Source organism: Passer domesticus, chromosome 26 (genome assembly GCF_036417665.1).
Source record: "Passer domesticus isolate bPasDom1 chromosome 26, bPasDom1.hap1, whole genome shotgun sequence".
NCBI lineage: Eukaryota > Metazoa > Chordata > Aves > Passeriformes > Passeridae > Passer > Passer domesticus.
The window spans coordinates 4,025,561-4,046,060 of NC_087499.1; the positions used below are offsets into that span (position 1 = coordinate 4,025,561).

The window sequence follows — 20,500 nt, forward strand, 5'->3', positions numbered from 1 at the left end:
TCAGGAGGAACTGGGGAAGATTTATTTGGAGTTTCTTTCACTTTCTTTTCCATTACTAATGTGATACCTTTCAATTTTATAAAGAGAGGACAAAAATTACTTTTTGATTCACTATCTATCATTGCCTCTTCTCCAAGTTTCATTCTGATCTTATCCCAAAATCTTAGTGCTTTTACTTCATTAAGGGCCGTAGTTGGAAAATGAAAGAAAACCCACTTAACAAATCTCTTAACTTTTCCCTTAGATAAACAAAACTCTCCTCCCACCAAGGAATTCCCAACTTGGTTATAAACTCCCTTCTCCCTAGCAGACAGCCTCGCACCCACTGTACCCTAGTTGGGTCCGTCCCGGCCACTAGAACACTCAGACCGAGACTATTTGCTAGGTTCTTTTCCACCCACCTCCGAGGTAAAACGAAATCTAAAGGAAAAACACCCGAGAATCACCGGCGGTGGCGGGGTTGGACGTTGCGCACTACGCCTCCCCTCATCCCCGAGAGTCACCCCCACCCAACTTCAGGGCACCCCAGTCGGGTCCGTCCGGCCACCGCAATACTCACGAAACCCAAGATTCTTGGCAGCGAGAATCTCGGAGGTGGTCCTCGATCCAGGGGAAAGCTCCTCTCCCGCCTGGAACGGAGAGGGTTGGCTTTCCCGGGAGCTGCAGCAAGCAGAGTGCGCGAAATCACCGGCGGCACTTGACGGAGCACGAACTTCACTGGGCAGGGCCGTCCGTGCACCCTGCAGACAGTCCTTCCCGTGGGGGCTGCGCCTCGCCTTGTGCGCCAAAGGGACGCCGGCCCCGCTCACGGGAGACGATCGGGGCCCGCGTCAAGAGCGGCCGTGCCCTGTCTGTGCCGCCGGCGGGCAGGGCCACGGTTCGGCTGGCTCAGAAGGCGGGTTCAGCGCCTAAAGGACTGGTAGCAGAGGAAATAAAGAAGGGCGCGGTGCTTGCTTTTCCCAGCTGCTTTTATTTCTCTGCCGGCGGGCACGGTGCTGTCGCTGGCGCCGCTCGGCCTTGGCAGCGCGGCTTTCCCGCGGGCAGCAGCGCCGGGCCGGGCAGATGACGCAGCGCTCGCGGCAGCGGCGGCGGCGGAGCGGGGCGGCCGGAGCCGCGCGGGGCGATCTCTGTCCCGCGGCGGAAACCGCAGCCGCGGGGCAGCAGCCGCACCGGCGGCGCCGGCGGAGCGGGCAGGAGCGGGCCGATGTCCCCTCCACAGCGGTGGCTGTGCCGGCGCCGTGCGGGGTCCGGCAGTGGCGGGAGCCGGCAGCTCCGAGGGGAAGGCAGCGGCGGAGAGCAAGGGGCAGAGAAAACTGCTGCTGTTCTGGAGGAGACCGTGGAAACTGGGGGCGGGGGGAAGGTCAGAAGCCAAGGCGGGAAAAACAAACCAATACTAAAGGGAAAAGACTGTAACTGACAGAGAATTCTCTAGCTAGGGGCAGGATTTCTGGGGGCAGACAGAGAGAAGTTACTCCAAGTGCCACAGGCTAGACAAGAGGCAAACATAGACTAAACATCTTCAAACTGCCGTCCCAACCAGACAGTCAGAGACCAAACATACCCAAAGCCCGCTGCAGAGGAGCCCCAAAGAGGCTCAAAAACCCCCCAAGCCCCCACTGCTACAAATCTGGACAAGCTGTCCTTCTAGATTTAGTAACCTAGGGGTATCTGTGAACCATGTCTATGTCTTGGTGGTGTTTTCTGCCAGCTGTGTGTGGTTTGGTTGGAAAAAGGTGTTTGCTTGAACAGGCAGTGCTGCAAAGTCAGTTCCAGGTTGTCTCAGCTTTTGAGTTGTACAGCCATGCCCTCTGCACAGTTGTCTCTGCTGCTGTTTTTAGACTTCATCAGCTTCTGGGCAGCTGTGTGCTCTGGCATGGCTTTGTCCAGAGGGAAGGGATGGGAGGTGGCCGTGGGGAGAGCAGCCCAGAGCCCAGGCACACGATTGCCTTGGCAGCAGGGCCAGGAGCTGCAGTTGTGTTGGGTTTGCCATGGGGTGCAGAGGAGGCAGATGAACAAGAGTTTTGGTAGACAAAATGTCCAATCAAAGGCTTGGGTACTTGATTTCAGCCTTGCTGACAAAGGGCCCAGTGTCTCCCTGACAGGAACTGACCCTCTCACTGAAGCTGAACAGGTCCTGATTTGGCTCTTCAGCTGGGCCAGAAACAATGGGATGGGAAGGAAGGGTGTGCATCTGCCCCTGCTGCCTCCAGCCCCATTCCTGGCCATGGCATGGGGGCCCTGGAGGAACTTGGGCAGGCAGAGATCTTCCAGAGAGCAGCAGGGCAGGGAGCTGTGCTGAACATCCTAAATGCCAGTGAGGCTGAGATGGTGGATGTGTGGGAGCTGGAGAGCAGCGAGCATCCTGAGAGCTCAGCAGCATCTGGGCTCAAAGGCTGCTGGGGAAGTGTAGAGGGAAGGGCAGCAGCAGAAGAAATGAGGGGCTTGAGAAAAGCAGGTTTTGAGCTCCTGCAGAATGGCTTTGTGGGGACTTGGCTGGAGATCAGCACTGGCTGTGAGGTACCTTAGGGGCAGGGGGAGAATAGTGATCTAAAGCCACTCCCATATGATCCAAAAGGCTGATGGAGGCAGTGGCACCCCAGAACATCTTGATGTCAAACATGTGAATGCCAGCTGGGAATGTGGGCACTCTTGGAGAAAACTGAGCATAAGGGGAGAGGTGGCAAATGTGTCACATGGGCTGTCCCCCACCCACTCACCATTCCCTCACCCTCCCTTTCCATTCCCCATCCTGGGCCAAGCTGGACAATCAGTTTTCCTTGTCTTTTCCTGCCAGGTCCCAGTTAAATACATATCTGAATGTCTTGAGGCATGAATGGGGGTAAGGCTGGATGCTTGATGTGAGCACTGTGTTCTTGTCTTTGCAGACCTCCTTGCTGTATTCCAGTGGAGGGGATATGAAGAAGGGGTCATTGGGACCACCTCTGATCCCCCCCATAGGCAAGGCAGAAAGTCCCCCTCTTGGCAGTGCTGCAGGGTCTCTGCAAATCTCTCTGCAACTGGAATCCCAGGAGTCCCAGGAGATGAGGTAAGGCAAGGTGTCTGCTGCTGCTGCAGTGTGCTGTTCACCTCTCTCTTCCCACCCCGTGTGGTTATTTTGCACAGTCAGGTGTCCCATGTATTTAGGCAAACCTCTGTGAATTCACCATTTTGCCCATCTATGGTGATCCAGCACAATGTCAAAGGCAACACCAATGTCCCCAGCACAGAGGTGGTGGTGGGGAAGAGGAGGAAGTGCTTCAAAGCACCTCAAGATTGGTCCTCTGCTGGAGGTGGCTATTGTTTCACACAGAGCTTGGCCAGCTCTGTGTGACTCCAGCAATGGAAAGCTTAAGGACAATGAATCAGCTTTGCATCCTATTGGGTTTCTGTGTTGCATTTCCTCCTTCATCAGGATGCCCATGCTAAGAAGGTTTACCTCCTTTCATGGTACACCCATTCCCTCCCTCCTCTTTCTACCTCCTCACATGTTCATTGTCCTCCATTTTCTGCAGGCCAAGATCCAGCAGCAGAAGCAAGGAGGAGAACTGTGAACATGCAGGTAGGCACAGGGCATGTCTGTCCTAAAATGACCATTGTAGTCTTGACTCAGAGGTGACATTTGGAAAGCTTGGTTAAAACCCATTCTTTTAAATATTTTTCTACATGCATTTCAATTGCTTGATGGGCTCAGTGGACTCTTCCAGAGCCCAATCCCTGGGAGTGTGCTCCAGTGGTGCAGTGAAAATTCCTGCAGTGTGAAGTGTTGAGTGGCAGGAGCTGGAGTGGTACCTTGGGGCCCTGGAAATGCAGTGCAGGAAAAGGAAACATTCCTCACCATCCTGCATATGCCTTTTATCTCCCTTCAGCCTTTCTAGTGTCAGTAGGGAAAAAGAAGGCATTTGGCATGACATGGGAAATGTTCCAACTCCTTCCTCCTGCTTTTGAAGCAGAAAAGCTTTCCTTGGGCAGGTTCTGAGCCGAACCCTTTGAGATGTGAAGGAGATTCATGGACATTACCAGGATTTGTATTGGCAAAAATAGGGAAACCTGCTCTGACAGAATGTCCTTATAAATTCTCCAGTTAGGGAGAAAGAGCCTTCCAAATGGATGCATCCTATGCAAGGTCTGAGTCCGTCATCCTGTGACAGCACAAGCCCAAAGCCACCTATGGCAGGTTCACCATGACAAATCTCTTCCCCAGCTCTCTGTGCCTGTGTCAGTGTTGCAGGCTGAGGCTGGGGGAGGAGATGCCTTGGCCTTGTCCTCCCTCCCTGCCTTGCCTGATCCCTGACAAGTGGAATTGTGCCAGACAACATGCGGTCTCTGATGCATCTGGGTCAGCCAATGCTTTCAAGTTGGAAGCCCCAATGACACTGTTGTTGTTCCTTTGCCATCTGTGGGTGTGTCATGACAGGAGAGGTGAGACTTGAAGAAATACTTGATTTCTGCTGATGCAGAAGAAGGGATCAGATGCCCTGGTCCCTTTGCTCAGGGTTAGTTCTGCCAAATCCTGTCTATGGCTCCTTTGGAATTGCTTATTGCTGATTTGCAATTTGCATATCAGCCTAATTGCTGATATGCAGCTGGAATGCTTAGTGCAGCTAGGGAGAAGTATTGCTCAGTAAGTAAGGTGACATTTTTTCTGGACTAATTCTGGACTAGAAATGACCTATCCCATTAATCCTTAGCTGTCTCACTTTTATTACTGACTGAAGCATTCTAGGTGAATGCTGGGTGAAGGAATCCAGTTTTATGACAGGGATTCCTCTCAAACTGCTTGGCTGCCATATAAATTTATCCTCTGAGAAGACATGTAAAGAACTAGTTCTCTTAGTTCTAACAGCTCTGTTGGAGGGTATTTCAAATGAGCTCCATTGTTCTACTTGCAATTAGAAAACCAGCCTTTAGTCAGGCTGGACCGAAAATGGCCCAGTCTCATACAGTTCAGAAGGAAAATCCTTGGGGAAAACGAATTATGTGGTGTCAAGAACATACTTGACATTTGGGTATCACTCTTGCAAGCCTAGACTTTTCTTTGCATGTCCTCTAAAATATTCCAACAAAGAGAAGAAAATGTTGATCTAAATGCATCCAGGTATTAGAACCTGGGACTTTTAGGAACCAAAAGAAGATGTTTATTGAAATCAGCATGAATAAGAGCAGCTGCCCGGCCCTGGGGGCTCTGGGAGGGGGCACAGCTGGCTCAGGGTGACGCTGTCCCCAGTGCCCAGCTCTGGGCAATGCTGGCAGTGCAGCCAGGGAAGGAGCTGCATCTCCCTTCATCCAGTGCCAGCATAAGGACACTTGGAAGTCTCTCTGAGATTCAGTCCAAGCTGGGAACTTCAATCCCGGGTGCAAATCTGTCCTAGAGCATCTCTGAATTATAAGAGCCAGGGGGAAAGGCCGAGATGTTTTGACACTGAAAATGCTGCGGTTGGTGAAATGAGCAATGTCAGTCCTTGTTTACAAATGTGGAGCTGGACTGTGGTGGGTCCATCTCCTCTCAGCAGTACCTGGTGAACTTTAAGGAAAACTTAGGAGTGTAAACATCCTGCGTTTGGGAAAAGTGAAAGCCCAGAGAAAGTCCAAAGACAATGAAGTGACAGACCATGTTCCCTCAGTCTCCACTCATCATCTTGCCTCAGGGAACTCACTCTGTTCTTCCAGAGGGCAACAGACACGCTGAGGGTTTCTGCTATCCAAGAATACCAGAAGAGACATGGGGGGAGCTTAAAAAGAAAACTTCAGAACTCTCAAAAACAGAAGTGTGTCCGTGTGTGTTACAGAGGGGAGTGTCTGGGAAATAGCTTTGATTTTGATTACAGATATCTCCTCTAACTCTTCACTATCTTTTTCTCCATGAACAGGTCTCCATGGCCAGCCACAGCAAATGTCCAACAGCAGCCCCATTAGGCACTTCCTCCTGCTGGCATTGGCAGACATGCAGCAGCTGCAGCTCCTGCACTTCTGCCTCTTGCTGGGCATCTCCCTGGCTGCCCTCCTGGGCAACGGCCTCATCATCAGCGCCGTAGCCTGCGGCCACCACCTGCACACGCCCATGTTCTTCTTCCTGCTCAACCTGGCCCTCAGCGACCTGGGCTCCATCTGCACCACTGTCCCCAAAGCCATGCACAATTCCCTCTGGGACACCAGCACCATCTCCCAAAGGATGTGCTGCACAGATCTTTTTCTTTCTGTTCTTTATCACAGCAGGGCAGTCACTCCTGACCATCATGTGCTACAACCGCTACGTGTCCATCTGCAAACCCCTGCACTACGGGACCCTCCTGGGCAGCAGAGCTTGTGCCCACATGGCAGCAGCTGCCTGGACCTGTGGCTTTCTCAGTGCTCTCATGCACACAGCCAATACATTTTTCTGCCCCTGGGCCATGGTAATGCCCTGAGCCAGTTCTTCTGTGAGGTGCCACAGATCCTCAGGCTCTCCTGCTCACACTCCAACACCCACAGGGAAGTTGGGCTCATTGCTATTAGTTCCTGTTTGGTATTTGGTTGTTTTGTGTTTATTGTTTTCTCCTATGTGCAGATCTTCAGGATCATGCTGAGGATCCCCTCTGAGGAGGGAAAGCAAAAAGCCTTTTCACCTGCATCTCTCACCTGGCTGTGGTCTCCCTGTTTGTCAGCACTGGCATATTTGTTCATTTGAAAACCCCCTCCATGTTCTCCCCAACCCTAGATCTGGTACTGTCAGTTCTATCCTCAGTGGTGCCTCCAGCCCTTATTCCCCTCATCTACAGCCTGAGGAACCAGGAGCTCAAGGCTGCAGTGTGGAGACTGATGACCAGATGGGTCCAGAAATATTCAAGTGATAGCCAATTTCTGCAAATTGCTTGTAATAAAAGTCATCTTGGATACTTCTTCTTGGTTTCAATTTGGAGGTTCTTTTTCTTTGTTTCAGTTTCTTCATACTGTCCACAAAGAAATGTCTTTTTTTGCACCATTTCTCATTTTGTTTCTCTCCACCTTCCCTGTGGCCACAGACTGTGTCAATGAGTTCTCAGTGGCTTGAATCAAACTAAAGGATCTCCCAGCAAATTTTCCTCCAGAGATCCCTGACTCCGGCCGTTTATATACAGACATGAATGGAATGGGACCACACCTGAATAGCGTAATGAGCTGTTTATTTAAGAAGCATCAGTCCCACAGCCCTCCACCACCTCCAGCAGCCACCACCTACACAGCGCCCCAGTCTCAAGGCTTTATGCTGGCAGGTTTTATAGGGGAGCTGCTGCGGATTCCGCACTTCAGTCTGAGGACACCTGTGCTGCTCGGCTGCTCCCCATACGCCAGCAGCGCCGTGTGTAAACCACTGTGGCAGGTCAGGGAAACCTCACCCACCTCCTCGCCATGGTTCCCGCTCGGAAAACCCTGCACACTCGGATCTCTCTGAGCGGCACTCCTGCCAGCACCAGCCCCTCGCCCCTGGGTATCCTGCCACGGGGTCAACCCACTGGGCTCCACTGCTCAGTGTCCACGAGTCACCTCAGGCAGGCATGCACACGTGCAGTTTCTTTCCAGCTATGGATCTCCTGCCTCCCTTTCCTCACTGGGGGACGTCTCCATGCTCAGCATTTTTCAGTCGCCGCTGCCAGTGGCAGCACTGCCTCTCAAGCTTCGGCTGGTAAACTCTAGAAATTATCACGCCGAGTGCGCACCAGAAACTCACCGTGCTGAGCGCTGTGTGCACTGCTGCTCCATGTGGAGCAGCCACATACCCCACCCCATGCTGGCAGGCTGCGAAAGCTGCTGCGACTCCTCGTCTCTACACAAGCGTGGTCTTCACTCAACAGCAACTTTTGCCATTACTCTAACACCCTCTAAATCTGGTGACCCTCAACCCGACATTTCCAGATGCTCTTGGGTCTCCATAACTCTAATATCACTCTACCACATGCATCCTGCCGGCCACAGGGTCCCCACCTTCTACAGAGTCCCTGCTTTCCTCTTCTACATCTCCCGCCTTAAATGTCTAAACCCTAAATGTCTAAATTCCTAAATGTCTAAACGCCTTCAATGTCTAAATGTCTAAAACCCTTGTCCTTAAGCTCCAACACACTCCTGGAAGAGATCCCGTGTACAACTTGCCTGGAGCTGACATTTGAACACCCGGATTATAGACAAACAATTTGGCCAGAATAATTATTAGGATCTTCTAAGATTCATATCTAGCCCACTCCCAGAACTACCCCACTCATACTTCAAGCATACATGCACTAATACTCACAATCCTCTAGATCTGTAGTTTTCAGGAATTTTTCTCTTCTTCCCCCTTTTCTTTTTTGTTATCCAGTCTTTGTTGTCTCCGTGGTGTCAACCAGCAATCACCAATGGTCCTAAGAGACATTGTACAAGCTGCCAAATTCAGCAAGGGTGCACCATTTGTCCAAAATCTCCCAGGACCTCAGAGATGAGGTTTTATATTGAATCACGATTTTTAAAAAGTAAGATTTTAGCTGAGGGATAGAAACAATTCACATTGATTAAGAGGTAGGTAGATGGTAGGTTAATGATTGTTAGGTGCTCACACTAAAACTGATCCATTATGAGCTTGCTTACAGAAGGGTGTGGAGTAACTGAACTGAAATAAACAGGGCAGGAGATCTTTCTCCTTTTTAATGCTTTTATTAAAATAATTCAGCTCAGGCTGGGGAGAAACAACAGGTCGCCCATGCCGCCGCTGCTCCCAGTAGTGGCACAGAGGAGGATGATGATGCAGCTGTGTCCGCTGGTATGCAGGCAGAGCTGGGGCTTCCGTTCTCCAGGGAGTGGTGGGAATTCCACTTTTTCAGTCTAACATTCCAGGTCCTCTTTCTAGTTAACATCTTTTCAGGTTAGGGTGAGAAGCAAAAAGGATCTTAGCAGATACTGGATTAAGTTCCTCACCTTTAGACATCACTTAGGTCTCTCATTATTTTTAGGGGTTTTTTCCTTGAAAATTGCAAAATCTGGTGAAATGCATTCTCATCTGCCTACCAGCTCTGATGTCACTCCCTTCCCCTGCTACCTGCAGGGTTCGGTGTCACTCCCTGGCAAGCAGCAGGGGGGACAATGGCTGATCAGCAACCATTAACAGGCAATCGGAGTAAAACTCTCAACAATAGGTGACTGCAACATGAAGCTATTAACAACAAATAGTCAAACCTTCAACTTGACAGCAACTGGTCCAACCGTTTTGACTCCACAACCTTAAAAAAATTGATAGCTTTTTACTCATAACAGAACCATTATAAGAACATGTTGAAAACAGTGGAACAATGGTTAGTACCTGGGCTTTACATTAAGCAATTACAAAGCAGGGGGCCTTGGCTTGTGACAGAGGGTGACAGAGACCTGATGAAGACATTCCTGACTTTATCCTTCAAGAACACTCACCCATTTCGAGACCATTAACCCAATTCAAGAGAAGAACTGCGCAAGCATGAAGGACTAATAATCTCATTTTAATACAGAGCAAGAAGGGGAGGTGCTGGGGTTATGCATATGTATTTTATGTAAGATCTCAGGAAATAAATAGAGGGTAAAGAACTTTGTACAGCGCAGTCATGCCGTTTGGGGACGAGCCCCATGCCACCCACCAGTGTAACAAACATACCACTTTCTAACTTTAACTAGGTAGAGAGTCTCTGTCCGCCATCTTTGATTTTAATGACTCAATATCCTGGATCAATCTCACCAAAAGTGAGAAACTACTCTGTCATGGTTTGACCCTGGCACAATGCCAGGGCCCCCATGAAGGGTATATTTCCGAAAGGGTTGTTGTGAGATGTGACCCGGGAACAGAACAAAGCAGGCTCCCATTCGGGGATGGAGGGAAAAACACAACACTTTATTTATTACAAATCTAGAAAGGAACACATACCAAGCTAAGAATGAAAACCTTCCAGATACTTTCCTCCTCCCCCTCTCTTTTCTCCACAGATTCACCACCCCTCAAATTATCAACCCTCAAATCCATCAGGGAGAGAGGAGTCCCCCCTTGCCTCATAGGCCTCCCCCGGAAGCACAATTAAAACCTCCTGTGCTTCCGCGTCACCCATGGCCCCACCCAGAGAACATCGGCCCTCGTGACTTCTCCCCCCATGTCCAGTGCTCTCACCACTGGACACGGGCCAGGACTGCCTTCAGGGCTCCCCGTTTAAAGATGCTCCACCCACTTCCAGAAACAGCAGTCTCTCAACTTTGGGACACGAGTCCCCCCCAAATTTCACCCCCTGGGGCCGAGGGGCCTTGTGAATATTCTCAGCTTCGGGACACCAGTCCCCCCCAAATTTCACCCCCTGGGGCCGAGGGGCCTCATGAACAGAGATCTTCCTCTCCGTGGAGACAAAGGGCATCTCACACCCCCTTCAGCCGTCTTTGTTCACGCCGCTGCTTCACTCTTGACTCCCGGGTGTTGCCTCCCCCTAAATACAGTCTCCGGGTCACAGGGAAAAAACACGGGTCTGTCCATGGCTATACAAGAAAGAGTCCAGCCCAAGGCCACTCCATTATCTCTTCCACTCAGGACTCTTCTCTCCTCTTCTAGCTTTCCTCACGCTTGCCCATTTCATCTCTCATCTCTCTCTCACCTCATCCTGATTCAGGAGGATGCAGTATTTGTAAGGTTTCTATTAGTCTAAAAAAGGGGTTAAAATTTTCACTTCTGCCTGTCCAGGACTCCCACAGCTGCCAGGCACCTCTGTCGCCGCATCCCCCGCTTCTGGCCGGCTGAACTGCCAGCACAATTTCTGTCTCTCTCTCCGGGGGGGCTACCCAGACATCCCAAGTCTCATCAACCCCTGCATGTTCTCCTCCACCTCTGCACCTTTTGGGGCTCCCGGCCTCCTCCCTGTCATGGCCTCCACCTCCCCCACCCAGGCGCAGCTGGGCAGGGGAGAGGTCAGACTCTACTCACCAACGCCGGATTCCCAAAGAGGAAGTTCTCTGGGAATCTCCTGCTTTTAACCCCCGTGTGTTCTCAGAGGCGTATCCAGATCCTCAATGGCCACATCCCATGCCAATTTTCAATTTGGCCACTGATTGGCCCGACTTAGACCTTTCCAGAAACACATTTCCGGGCCAAACCACGACATACTCTCACTTTTAAATTTTTAAAAGGTTTATTAAACCTCAACAAAAATTACAACATAGGACTAAATAAGGAAAAACTACAGCACTGGGAGCCCCCCCATGACTATCATCCACATGCTTCTCTACAAAATGAATGCTCTTCCTTTTGTACCCTTAGCCCCTCTCAAAGTTTTGTCAGTCAATTCTTTCTCTGCCATCCATTGGTGGAGATTACCTCCTTACATCTTGACTAGAGATCAGGTGTTGTTATGCTGGACCTCCTGGTAATAAGCCAGCCTTCTCCAAATGTCCTGACTACTGAGGCTATTGCAAGGGGGAGGGGAAAGAGGACTATGGGAAGACATATTACATAACATCACTATACATTTTAACATCCACATAATATCTACCTCTTAGTTGTGTGAGCCAACTATTACATTATTCATCTATAACAAAAGTGATAGGGACAACACCCCCAATTCCCTCCCAAGCATCTCCCAGGGTAAGAGGCATGGAGAACCCTTGAGCATCCCTTGGGACAAAATAAACTTGGCAGAAATCAAACTTAACTCTACATAAAATGCTTTCAGGAATATTTGCTCTTCCCACAAGTCACTTGTGATGAATTGCAAACAAATCCCAAACATGAATAATCTGACAATACAAGCAATTATGGTGGCAATTTAGAGTTTCATCAGTTCCTGCACAACTCCAGCTCAGCTGCTGGCACGTTGCAATTAAAAAAAAAAAAAAGTGGAAATTTGGCCCAATACAGATTGTTAAAAGGAAAGAAAAATTCTGTGTAGCTGTCACAAATGTGACAGGGACAAAGAGAAGAATGATTCTCGCATTTGGTAAATCCCTCCAGCCTGTGAAAGAGAAAAGAGGGGAGAGAAAGAAAGTGACAAGGACAGAGACCTCTCCTGGGGGGGGGCAAGTGTGATGCTGTCCCCTGTGTGTGTGTAGCCTTCCCAGGCTGGGGGTTTATACCTGAACCAGTCTGGGTAAGGGGAGTGGTGTTCACTTCCCCGGGCAGGGGTTACTCCACACCCCTCAAACTCTTCTCCTCCTCCCTTAATTGGGTAATGGGGATGCAAATCTGGTCTCAGCTGATGAGTCTGTGGGCTCTGGCTGACCCCAGCCTGACCCCAGCCTGGGATGATTTTCAGGACAGCTCTGGTCTTGGCATTCTGGTGGATTCATTCTTCTCTCTCAGCCTTGTTTACTTCTCCCTACACTTGAGATCACTGGACAAGAGTCATGTTTCCCTTATCTCAAGGTTCCTCAGCTCAACTCACAGCCCAAAAATTCCTCTCAAGAGGCACATTCAGGGAGGGGCGACCTTGGGTGGTTGCAGCTTCTTTACACAGTTCACAGAATTCACAGAATGACTATGTTGGAAGAGACCTTCAAATCATTGAGTCCAACCCATGCCCTAAACACCTCAACTAAGCCATGGCATCCAGTGCCATATCCAGTCTTTCTTTAAACACATCCAGGGACAGTGACTCCACCACCTCCCCAGGCAGCTGTTCCAGAACTTTATCACTCTTTCAGTAAAAAACTTTTTCCTGATATCCAGTCTATATTTCCCTTGACACAGCTTGAGACTGTGTCCTCTTGTTCTGTCCGCTACTGCTTGGAGAAAGAGACAACCGCCACCTGACTACAACCACCTTCCAGGAAGCTGTAGAGAGTGATAAGGTTGCCTCTAAGTCTCCTTTTCTCCAGGCTAAACATCCCCAGCTCCCTCAGTCATTTCTCATAGGGCTTGTGTTCCAAACCCCTCACTAGCCTCATTGCCCTCCTCTGGACACGCTGCCATAATGGGCAAAAAGTCCTTCCTGACAAAGTTTAAGCCATGAACCACAATATTTCAGTCTCCCAAGAGCCCCCCAGAGCATCCCCCATGTTGTCAAAGGAAAAATCCTCTGCACCTGGTGGGCTCACACAAGGTTTATTCCTCAGACCTGTCTGGGGGAGGGATAAGGAATGGAGTATCCCATGATCATTTGTGCTTAGCAGGTGGAAAACTTCTGTTAGCATGTTGGTGTTTGTTCTGTTCTGTTCTCTATGTATTTTATACCAAAGAACTGTTATTCCTATTCCTACATTTTTGCTTGGGAGCCCTGTAATTTTGGAATTTGATCCAAGTGGGTCATCAGGCCACTGCTGGGCCCATGGAACCAAGGGACCCGTGTGATTCTGAGAGGCCCCATGGATGCAAGGAGACCATTGTGCTACTACAGATCCCCATGGAATCATGGAGTCCATTGTGACACTGCTGGGTGCTGTGGAACCAAGGACACCTTTGTGACACTCAGGGATCCCATGGAGCCATGGGAACATGGAACAGGTCATGGCCTGCTGGGGACCACCTGACAGGTCCTGCTGACCTTGGCATGTTGAGGGCTGCTTCTCATCTGCCCCTGGAGCACTGGGGCTATATGCATTCTTTCCTATGGAACAAAGCTCTCCTTCTCCTCCAGGGGCCCATGGCCAAAATTAAGATTCTGGCTCCAAAATTTCTTCTGTCAAAGGATTGCTCTGTCACTAAAGGTGCCAGGACAGATGAGTCTGGCTGACTTGGCCTCCTGGGGCCTATCTCTGATCTGCCACCAAAACACTGGGGCTCCATGCTTTTCTTCCTATGGAAAAGAACTGTCCTTCTTTTTCACAATATGCCCATGGTCAAAATTGGGATTCTACCTGTTGCGGCAAACCACCCATGTGTGAGGACACGAGGCTTGACTCTATTTTGCTCAGAAGGCTGATTTATTATGTTATATAATATACTAAAATACTACATTAAAACTATACTAAAATAACAGAGAGAGAAGACAGATCAGAAGGCTACAAAAACCAAGAACAGAACAGAACAGAATAATAAAATCTTGTGACTGCTCACAGTCTTGGCACGGGTGGCTGTGATTGGTCACTAATTGAAAACAATCCACATGGACCAATGGAAGATGCACCTGTTGCATTCCACAGCAGCAGATAGTTATTGTTTACATTTCTTTCCTGAGGCTCTCAGCTCCTCAGGACAGGAAAAATCCTAGCAGACGATTTTTCAAAAATATCATGGCTACATCTACCTCCCAAATCTGTATAACCAAGGATTGCTCCTCGGTGAGAGCTTTAAGGACAGATGTGTTGCTGGCCTTAACTTCCTGGGGGCCACCTCTCATCTGCCTTCAAAACACTGGGGCTCCACCCTTTCCCTACTATGGAAAAGAACCATCATTCCCATCCAGGTGCCCATGGTCAAAACTGGGATTCTACTTCCTAATTTCCATATATCCAAGGATTGTTCCATTTGATTGGAACAAGCCCTCTTTCTGACATGTGAGCAATGCCATCGATTTTCCCAAACCAGGGAAATAAGGAACCCTGGCAGCTTCACACACAGTAATGACACAGAACAGGGCAGGGTAAGCAGCTGCCAAAATTATAACTTCTACTTGCAATTAAGAACTTTGGTTTCAAGTTCTACTATAGCCACTATTAGTATAGAGTAAAAAAGAATTAAAATATTAATAATAATAATAATAACTGTAACATTAACAGCAACAATAGCAATAATATAAATAATAACAATTAATAATGGTTATAAAAACCTTACCATATTTATACTAGATTTGCATGACCAGGCTTTGGTAAGGGGGGAGTCTAGGAGCACCTTCTGTGAGAGGGTGATGGAAGCAGCTGCTCCTTCATGTCCCACAGAGTCAACGCCAGCCAGCTCCAGGAGGGACTGGCCACCGGCCAAGGCTGGGCCAGTTAGAAATGGTGGTAACACCTTTGGTATAAGAGATTTAAGAAAAAGAAAACTGGTGATTGTGTAACTGTGACCAGGGAAGAGCAGGGTGAGAACATGTGAGAAGAACAACTCTGCACACCCCAGGGCAGGGCAGGAGGAGGGGCAGGAGCTGCTCCAGGTGTGGAGCTGATTGCCCTGAGATTCCCTGGGGCAGTCCCTGGGGAGGCAGCCGGGTCCTGCAGTCCACAAAGGGCACGAAGAGCAGAGATGCACCTGCAGTGCCTGGAGGAGCCCATGCCAGAGCAGGGAGTGCCTGAGTGGGGCTGTGACCCCACGAGAAACCTGTGCTGGAACAGGGACCTGACAGGGACCTGCAAACCCTGGAGAGAGGAGTCCACGCTTGGAGCAGGGTCCTGGTAGGACTTGTGAGCCCGTGGAAGAGTGAGCCACGCTGCAGCAGTTTGTGAAGAACTGCTGTCCCTGAAATGAGCTCACCTTGGAGAAGTTCATGGAGAAGTGTCTCCAGGAGGGACCCCACACTGCAGCAGGGGAACAACTCCTCTCCACGAGTAGTGGGAGAAACAACCTATGATGAACTGACCAGAACCCCAGTTCCCTATCTCCCTGCACCCACTGGGGGAGGATGTAGAGCTGGGAAGGAGGGAGGGATGGGCATAAAGTTTTTTTAAAGCTTTATTTTACTTCTCACTATTCTGCTCTGATTTTGATAGCAATAAATTCAATTAATGTCTCTAATTTCAAATGTGTTTTGCCCATGATGGTATCTGCTGAGTGATCTGTCCCAGTCCTTATCTCAATCTATGAAGCCTCCATTCTATTTTCTCTCTCCTGCCCATCTCTGGAGTGGAGTGAGAGAACAGCTTTGGTGGGTGCCTGGCACCCAGACAGGATCAACCGACTACACTTCCTTTCCTTCCTTCATTCTTTCTTTCTTTCCAGAGGTCACCATGAAGAGGTTGAGAGGGGCTTTGATGGAGGGAGTGAAGGTGGCAGGGACTAGCAGGGACAGGAGGCACAGGGATGTGGGACAGAGATCAGAGGTGCCCGGGCAGCTGTCAGGGGGGCAAGGCCTGTCCCCCTGGGCCAGCAGCAGCCCCGTGCCCTGCCCAAGGCGCTCCCAGCAGGGCTGGGCCCCAGAGGCAGGGACAGAGCCCAGTCCCAGGGGTGGATTTGTGTCCCACCCTCCGTCCAGCCCAGCCTGCCCCGAGTGTGCAGTGACCGCTGGCACGGGCTGCACTGGACAGCGTGACCTGCTGGGGACACCGAGAGCTGCCCCATGGATGGGGACATGGGGGACATGGACATGGATGTGGACATCCCCTTCATGGATGGGGACATGAGGGGACATGGACATGGATGGGGACATGGAGGGAGATGGACATGAGTGGGGTCATGAACTGGGACAGTGTCAGTGCCACCAGAGTGCCACCAGCACCTTTATCTCAGCCATGACAAAGCACTGCCACCATGCCCCTACTGTCACCATCACGATGTCCCAGCTGAATGTCACCACCCACTAGAGCAGGACAGGGAACTTGTTCAGCTGGTGACAAGTGGCCCAGAAGCAGGTGACAGCCACTAGGGTGTCCCAGAGCCACTGCACTCAGGGGACACCAACTGCCTCTAGGAACAGGCTGGGGACAGAACAAGGAGTCAGTGTCACCTGGGGAGTCACATGGCCTGGTGACAGCGTCCCCTGACACATCCTGGTGGCTTCATGCACTGACATGTCATGGTGGCAGCATCCCCACAGGTGTGGCGACATTGTATCCTGGTGGCATTGTGTCCCCTCCTCTCTGTATGTCCCCATCACCCCCGTGTGTCCCTGTCCCTTTCCCTGTCTCCCTGTCCCTTTCCCTGTGTCCCTGTCCCTCCCCCATGTGTCCCTGTGGGGTCAAAGTCCCCAAGGCCCCGGGGCCGTGTCCCGCAGGAGGTCCCTGTGTCCCACAGGGTGTCCTCGTATCCTGCAGGGTGTCCCCCTGTTCCACAGGCTGTCTCCGTGTCCTTCAAGGTGTCACCATGTCCTGCAGGATGTTCCCATGGCTGCTTCTGGCACTGAGCGTCTGTGCCCACCCTGGCACAGGTAAGGACACACCACAACATCCCACAACACCCCAGGACACCATTTTTATCTCTGATTTTGGATCATTCCCCTCTCTTTTGGGTCTGCTCCTCCCTCTTTTGAGTCCTTTCCCCCTCTTTTGGGTCCTTTCCCCCTATTTTGGTGCCCTCCCCTTGCTTGTGGTACATTTTTGGGTGTCTCCCCCTCCTCCAACCCCCTCCCCACCCTTTAACCCCCCTCACCACGCCCCCGTCCTCCCAGGCGTGTCCCCAGCTGTGTTCCCAACTGTCCCCCCACGCCACATGGATTCGGTGGTCGACATCCTGGATGCCCTCGAGTCCCCGGCCCGGGGCGGCTCCCCCGGCACCGCCGCAGCTTTGGGGAGGGGTCTGGGAGCCTGCAGCACCCCGGGGTGCCGGGCGGTGCTGGGCGAGCCCCTCGAGACCCCCGAACGCCCCCCGGCTCTCACCCCGGGCCAGTGGCAGCTCCTGACCAAGCTCCTCCACCACGACCCGGCGACACCGGAGCTGGGGGCGGTGCTGGCCCCCGATGGCTCCACGGTGGCCCTCGGTCCCCTCCTGGCCGGCATTGAGGCTGGGCTGAGATCCGGCGGGTTTGGGCAACCCCTCCCCACCCTCAACCCGCCTGCCGACCCCCTCCTGGCTGTCACCATCACCGAGGCTTTGGGGACATCCTTCCTGCTGGCGCAGGGGGGGTGACAACAACATCACCGCGTTGGGACCCAGTGGTTGCTGGGACGATGTGGAGAACCCCCAAAATTACACCTTGAGGGGTCCCCCGTCCCCTGTCCCCGACCCTGTGGCCATCGGGGCCATGGATGGGGCAGTCCTGGGGGCACGGCTGGCCCGGGGACCCCTCCCGGTGGCCGAACTGCTTCGAGACTACTACGGGACCGGGAATGGCTCGGAAGCAGGGAGACCCCCCAGCAGTTACCGGCGCCGGGATTTTGGGGCACTGGCGGGACAGGGACGGCTGGAGAAGGAGGTGGCGGCGGTTTTGGAGCTGCTGAGGACGCTGTCGCCCACCTCGGAGCTCCTGAGGGACGTGGGGACACAGGAAGTGGCAGCCGTGGCTCATAGGGCGTCGCGGGAGTTCAGCGAGCGCTACGTGGGTACGGGTGGGATGGCATCTCGTAAATGGGGTTTACACCTCCCCAACTGGAGTTGTCACCTCCCAGACAGGGGTTGTCACCCCCTAAACAGGGATTGCCACTGCACAAATGGGCATTGTGACCTCCCAAATATGGATTGACACTGCTCAAATAGGTGTTGTCCCCCCCAGATGGAGTTGTCACCCCCATAGTTGTCACTACTAAGCAGTAGTTGTCATCTCCCAGACAGGGATTGTTACCCCCTAAACGGGGGTGTCACCCCTCAAGCAGGAATTGTTACCCCCTAAATGGGCGTTGTCACCCCCTGTGTATCCACACAGCCTCTGCCATGTCCCCAATAGCTCAGGCAACATATCCAAACCCTTGTCCCCACATGATCTCTGCCATGTCCCCAGTGGCTCAGGGGACATATCCAGCTCCTTGTCCCCACATGGACACCACCACATCTCCAAGGATCCCCTTGTTCCCTGGTGAACTCTACTGTGTCACCTTCAAGCCTCATGTCCCCACATGGCCTCTGCCATGTTTCCAAGCACCTGTCAAGTCCTTCATTCCCTGGTGGATTCTACCATGTCCCCAAGGAGCTCTTTGTACCCATATGGCCTCTGCCATGTCCCCAGGGGCCCATAGAGCCCCTTGTCCCTACGTGGACTCTACTGTGTCCCCACCAAGACCCTCGTCCTCTGGTGGGCTCTACCATGTCCCCAAGGGCTCCCATGTCCCCATGTGGACACCACCATGTCCCCAAGGGCCCATCAAGACCCTTGTCCCCATGCAGACTCTACTGTGTCCCCATCAAGTCCCATGTCCCCCCATGGCCTCTGCCATGTCCCCAGGATCTCAGGGAACACCACCCTGTTGTCCCCACAGAGTGCCCGGCCATCATGCCGCGCTGCCTGTGGGGTGCCCGTCCCTACCGGGGCACCCCAGCCCCGCTGCAGCCCCCGCTGGGGTCGGTGTTCCTGCACCACACCCTGGAGCCATCGCGGCCCTGCCGGACCTTCAGCGCCTGCGCCCGCGCCATGAGGGACATGCAGCGCTTCCACCAGGACACCCGCGGCTGGGACGACATTGGCTACAGGTCACTGTTACCGCCCTGGGGTGATGGCACCTGCCATGGGCCCTGGCACCCCCTGTGGGAGCGGTCATTGTACCTCTGTGGGGACTGTCACCTCCATTGGTTCCCACCTTCCCAGGGCCATGTCATCCCCTGTGGTCCCCATCATCTCCTTCAGTCCCTGCCACCCACCACAGTCCCTGTCACCCCCCTGGTTCCTGTCATTGTACTCCTGTGGGCATTGTCACTCTCACAATCCCTGCCACCTCCCATGAGCTCTGTCATTGTACCCCTGTGGGCACTATCACCTCCACTGGTTCCTGCCACCCTCTATGGGGTCGGTCATTTTCTCCCCATGGTCACTGTCTACCGTCTACCCCCATGGTCACTGTCATCCCCTGTGGTCCCCATCACTGTCCCCCTGCAGTCCATGTTGTTGTCCTCTCACAGACTCCACCAGTGTCCTCTCACAGTCCCCATCACTGTCCCCCCATGGCCCCTGCCATTGTCCCCCCACAGTCCCTACCACTGTCCCTTCATGGTCCCCATAACTGCCCCTCCATGGTCCTTACCACTGTCCCCTTGCAGTCCCCATCATTGTCCCCCTGCAATCCCCACCACTGTCCCTTCATGGTCCCCACCACTGTCCCCTCCCAGTCCCCATCCCTGTCCCCACACTGTCCTCATAACCCCCACAGTCCCCATCCCTGTCCCTTTCCAGTCCCCAACACTGTTCCCTCACAGTCCCCATCCCTGCTGACCCACAGTCTCCATTCCCATTTCCCCTTCTGTCCCCATAAGCCCCCATAGCCCCCACCACTGTCCCCTCATTGTCCCCATCATTGTGTCTCCACTATCCCCATCCCTGTCCCTTTGCAGCCCCAACCATTGCCCCCCCACAGTCCCCACCACTGTCCCCTCACTGCCATCATGTCCTTGCAGCTTTGTGGTGGGCTCAGATGGGTACCTGTACGAAGGCCGGGGGTGGCACTGGGTGGGTGCCCACACCAAGGGCTACAACACCCAAGGCTTCGGCGTTGGCATCGTTGGGGACTTCACGGCCACCCTGCCAGACCCCGACACACTGGCCCTGGTGCGGGATGAGCTCCTGCCCTGCGCCATCCGCTTTGGCCACGTCCGGCCGGACTTCATCCTGCACGGCCACCGCCAGCTCGGCCACACTGACTGCCCCGGCAATGCCCTCTTCCAGGAGATCCAGAGCTGGCCTGGCTTCCAGGGGACACCAGTGGCACGGGGACTTGGGGTGGGTGGCCTGGTGGGGTTGGTGGGAAGGGGTTTAGGGTCATCTTGTGACTGACCGTGGGTCTTGTCCACTCTGCAGTGAGGAGCAGCCCCAGCCGGGGAGCCTGGGCTGGATGGAGGCAGGAGAGGTTGGAC

At 52.6% G+C, this 20,500-nt stretch overlaps 2 protein-coding genes across 3 annotated transcripts in view; both read left to right on the forward strand.

Annotated features, from left to right (window-relative positions):
* The window catches only part of LOC135286386 (olfactory receptor 14A16-like), a 60,207-nt gene extending 53,332 nt beyond the window's left edge, over positions 1 to 6,875 (forward strand). The window contains exons 1-4 of one of the 2 annotated variants that reach the window (XM_064399520.1): positions 784 to 1,360; positions 2,886 to 3,046; positions 3,513 to 3,559; positions 5,868 to 6,875. In XM_064399520.1, the coding sequence (XP_064255590.1) occupies positions 1,205 to 1,360; positions 2,886 to 3,046; positions 3,513 to 3,559; positions 5,868 to 6,664 (1,161 nt within the window). In that variant the 5' untranslated portion in view covers positions 784 to 1,204 and the 3' untranslated portion in view covers positions 6,665 to 6,875. Of the gene's footprint in view, positions 1 to 783; positions 1,361 to 2,885; positions 3,047 to 3,512; positions 3,560 to 5,867 lie in introns of those variants that run through there. The other variant, XR_010350726.1, reaches the window with a different exon arrangement.
* A 9,821-nt stretch (positions 6,876 to 16,696) lies between these two features.
* Positions 16,697 to 20,420, forward strand: LOC135286316 (N-acetylmuramoyl-L-alanine amidase-like). The gene is given in 5 exon segments (XM_064399431.1): positions 16,697 to 16,934; positions 17,187 to 17,623; positions 17,625 to 18,045; positions 18,916 to 19,126; positions 20,045 to 20,420. Coding segments are annotated over 5 exon segments (1,650 nt in total). The 5' UTR covers positions 16,697 to 16,729.
* The last annotated feature ends 80 nt before the right edge of the window (positions 20,421 to 20,500 follow it).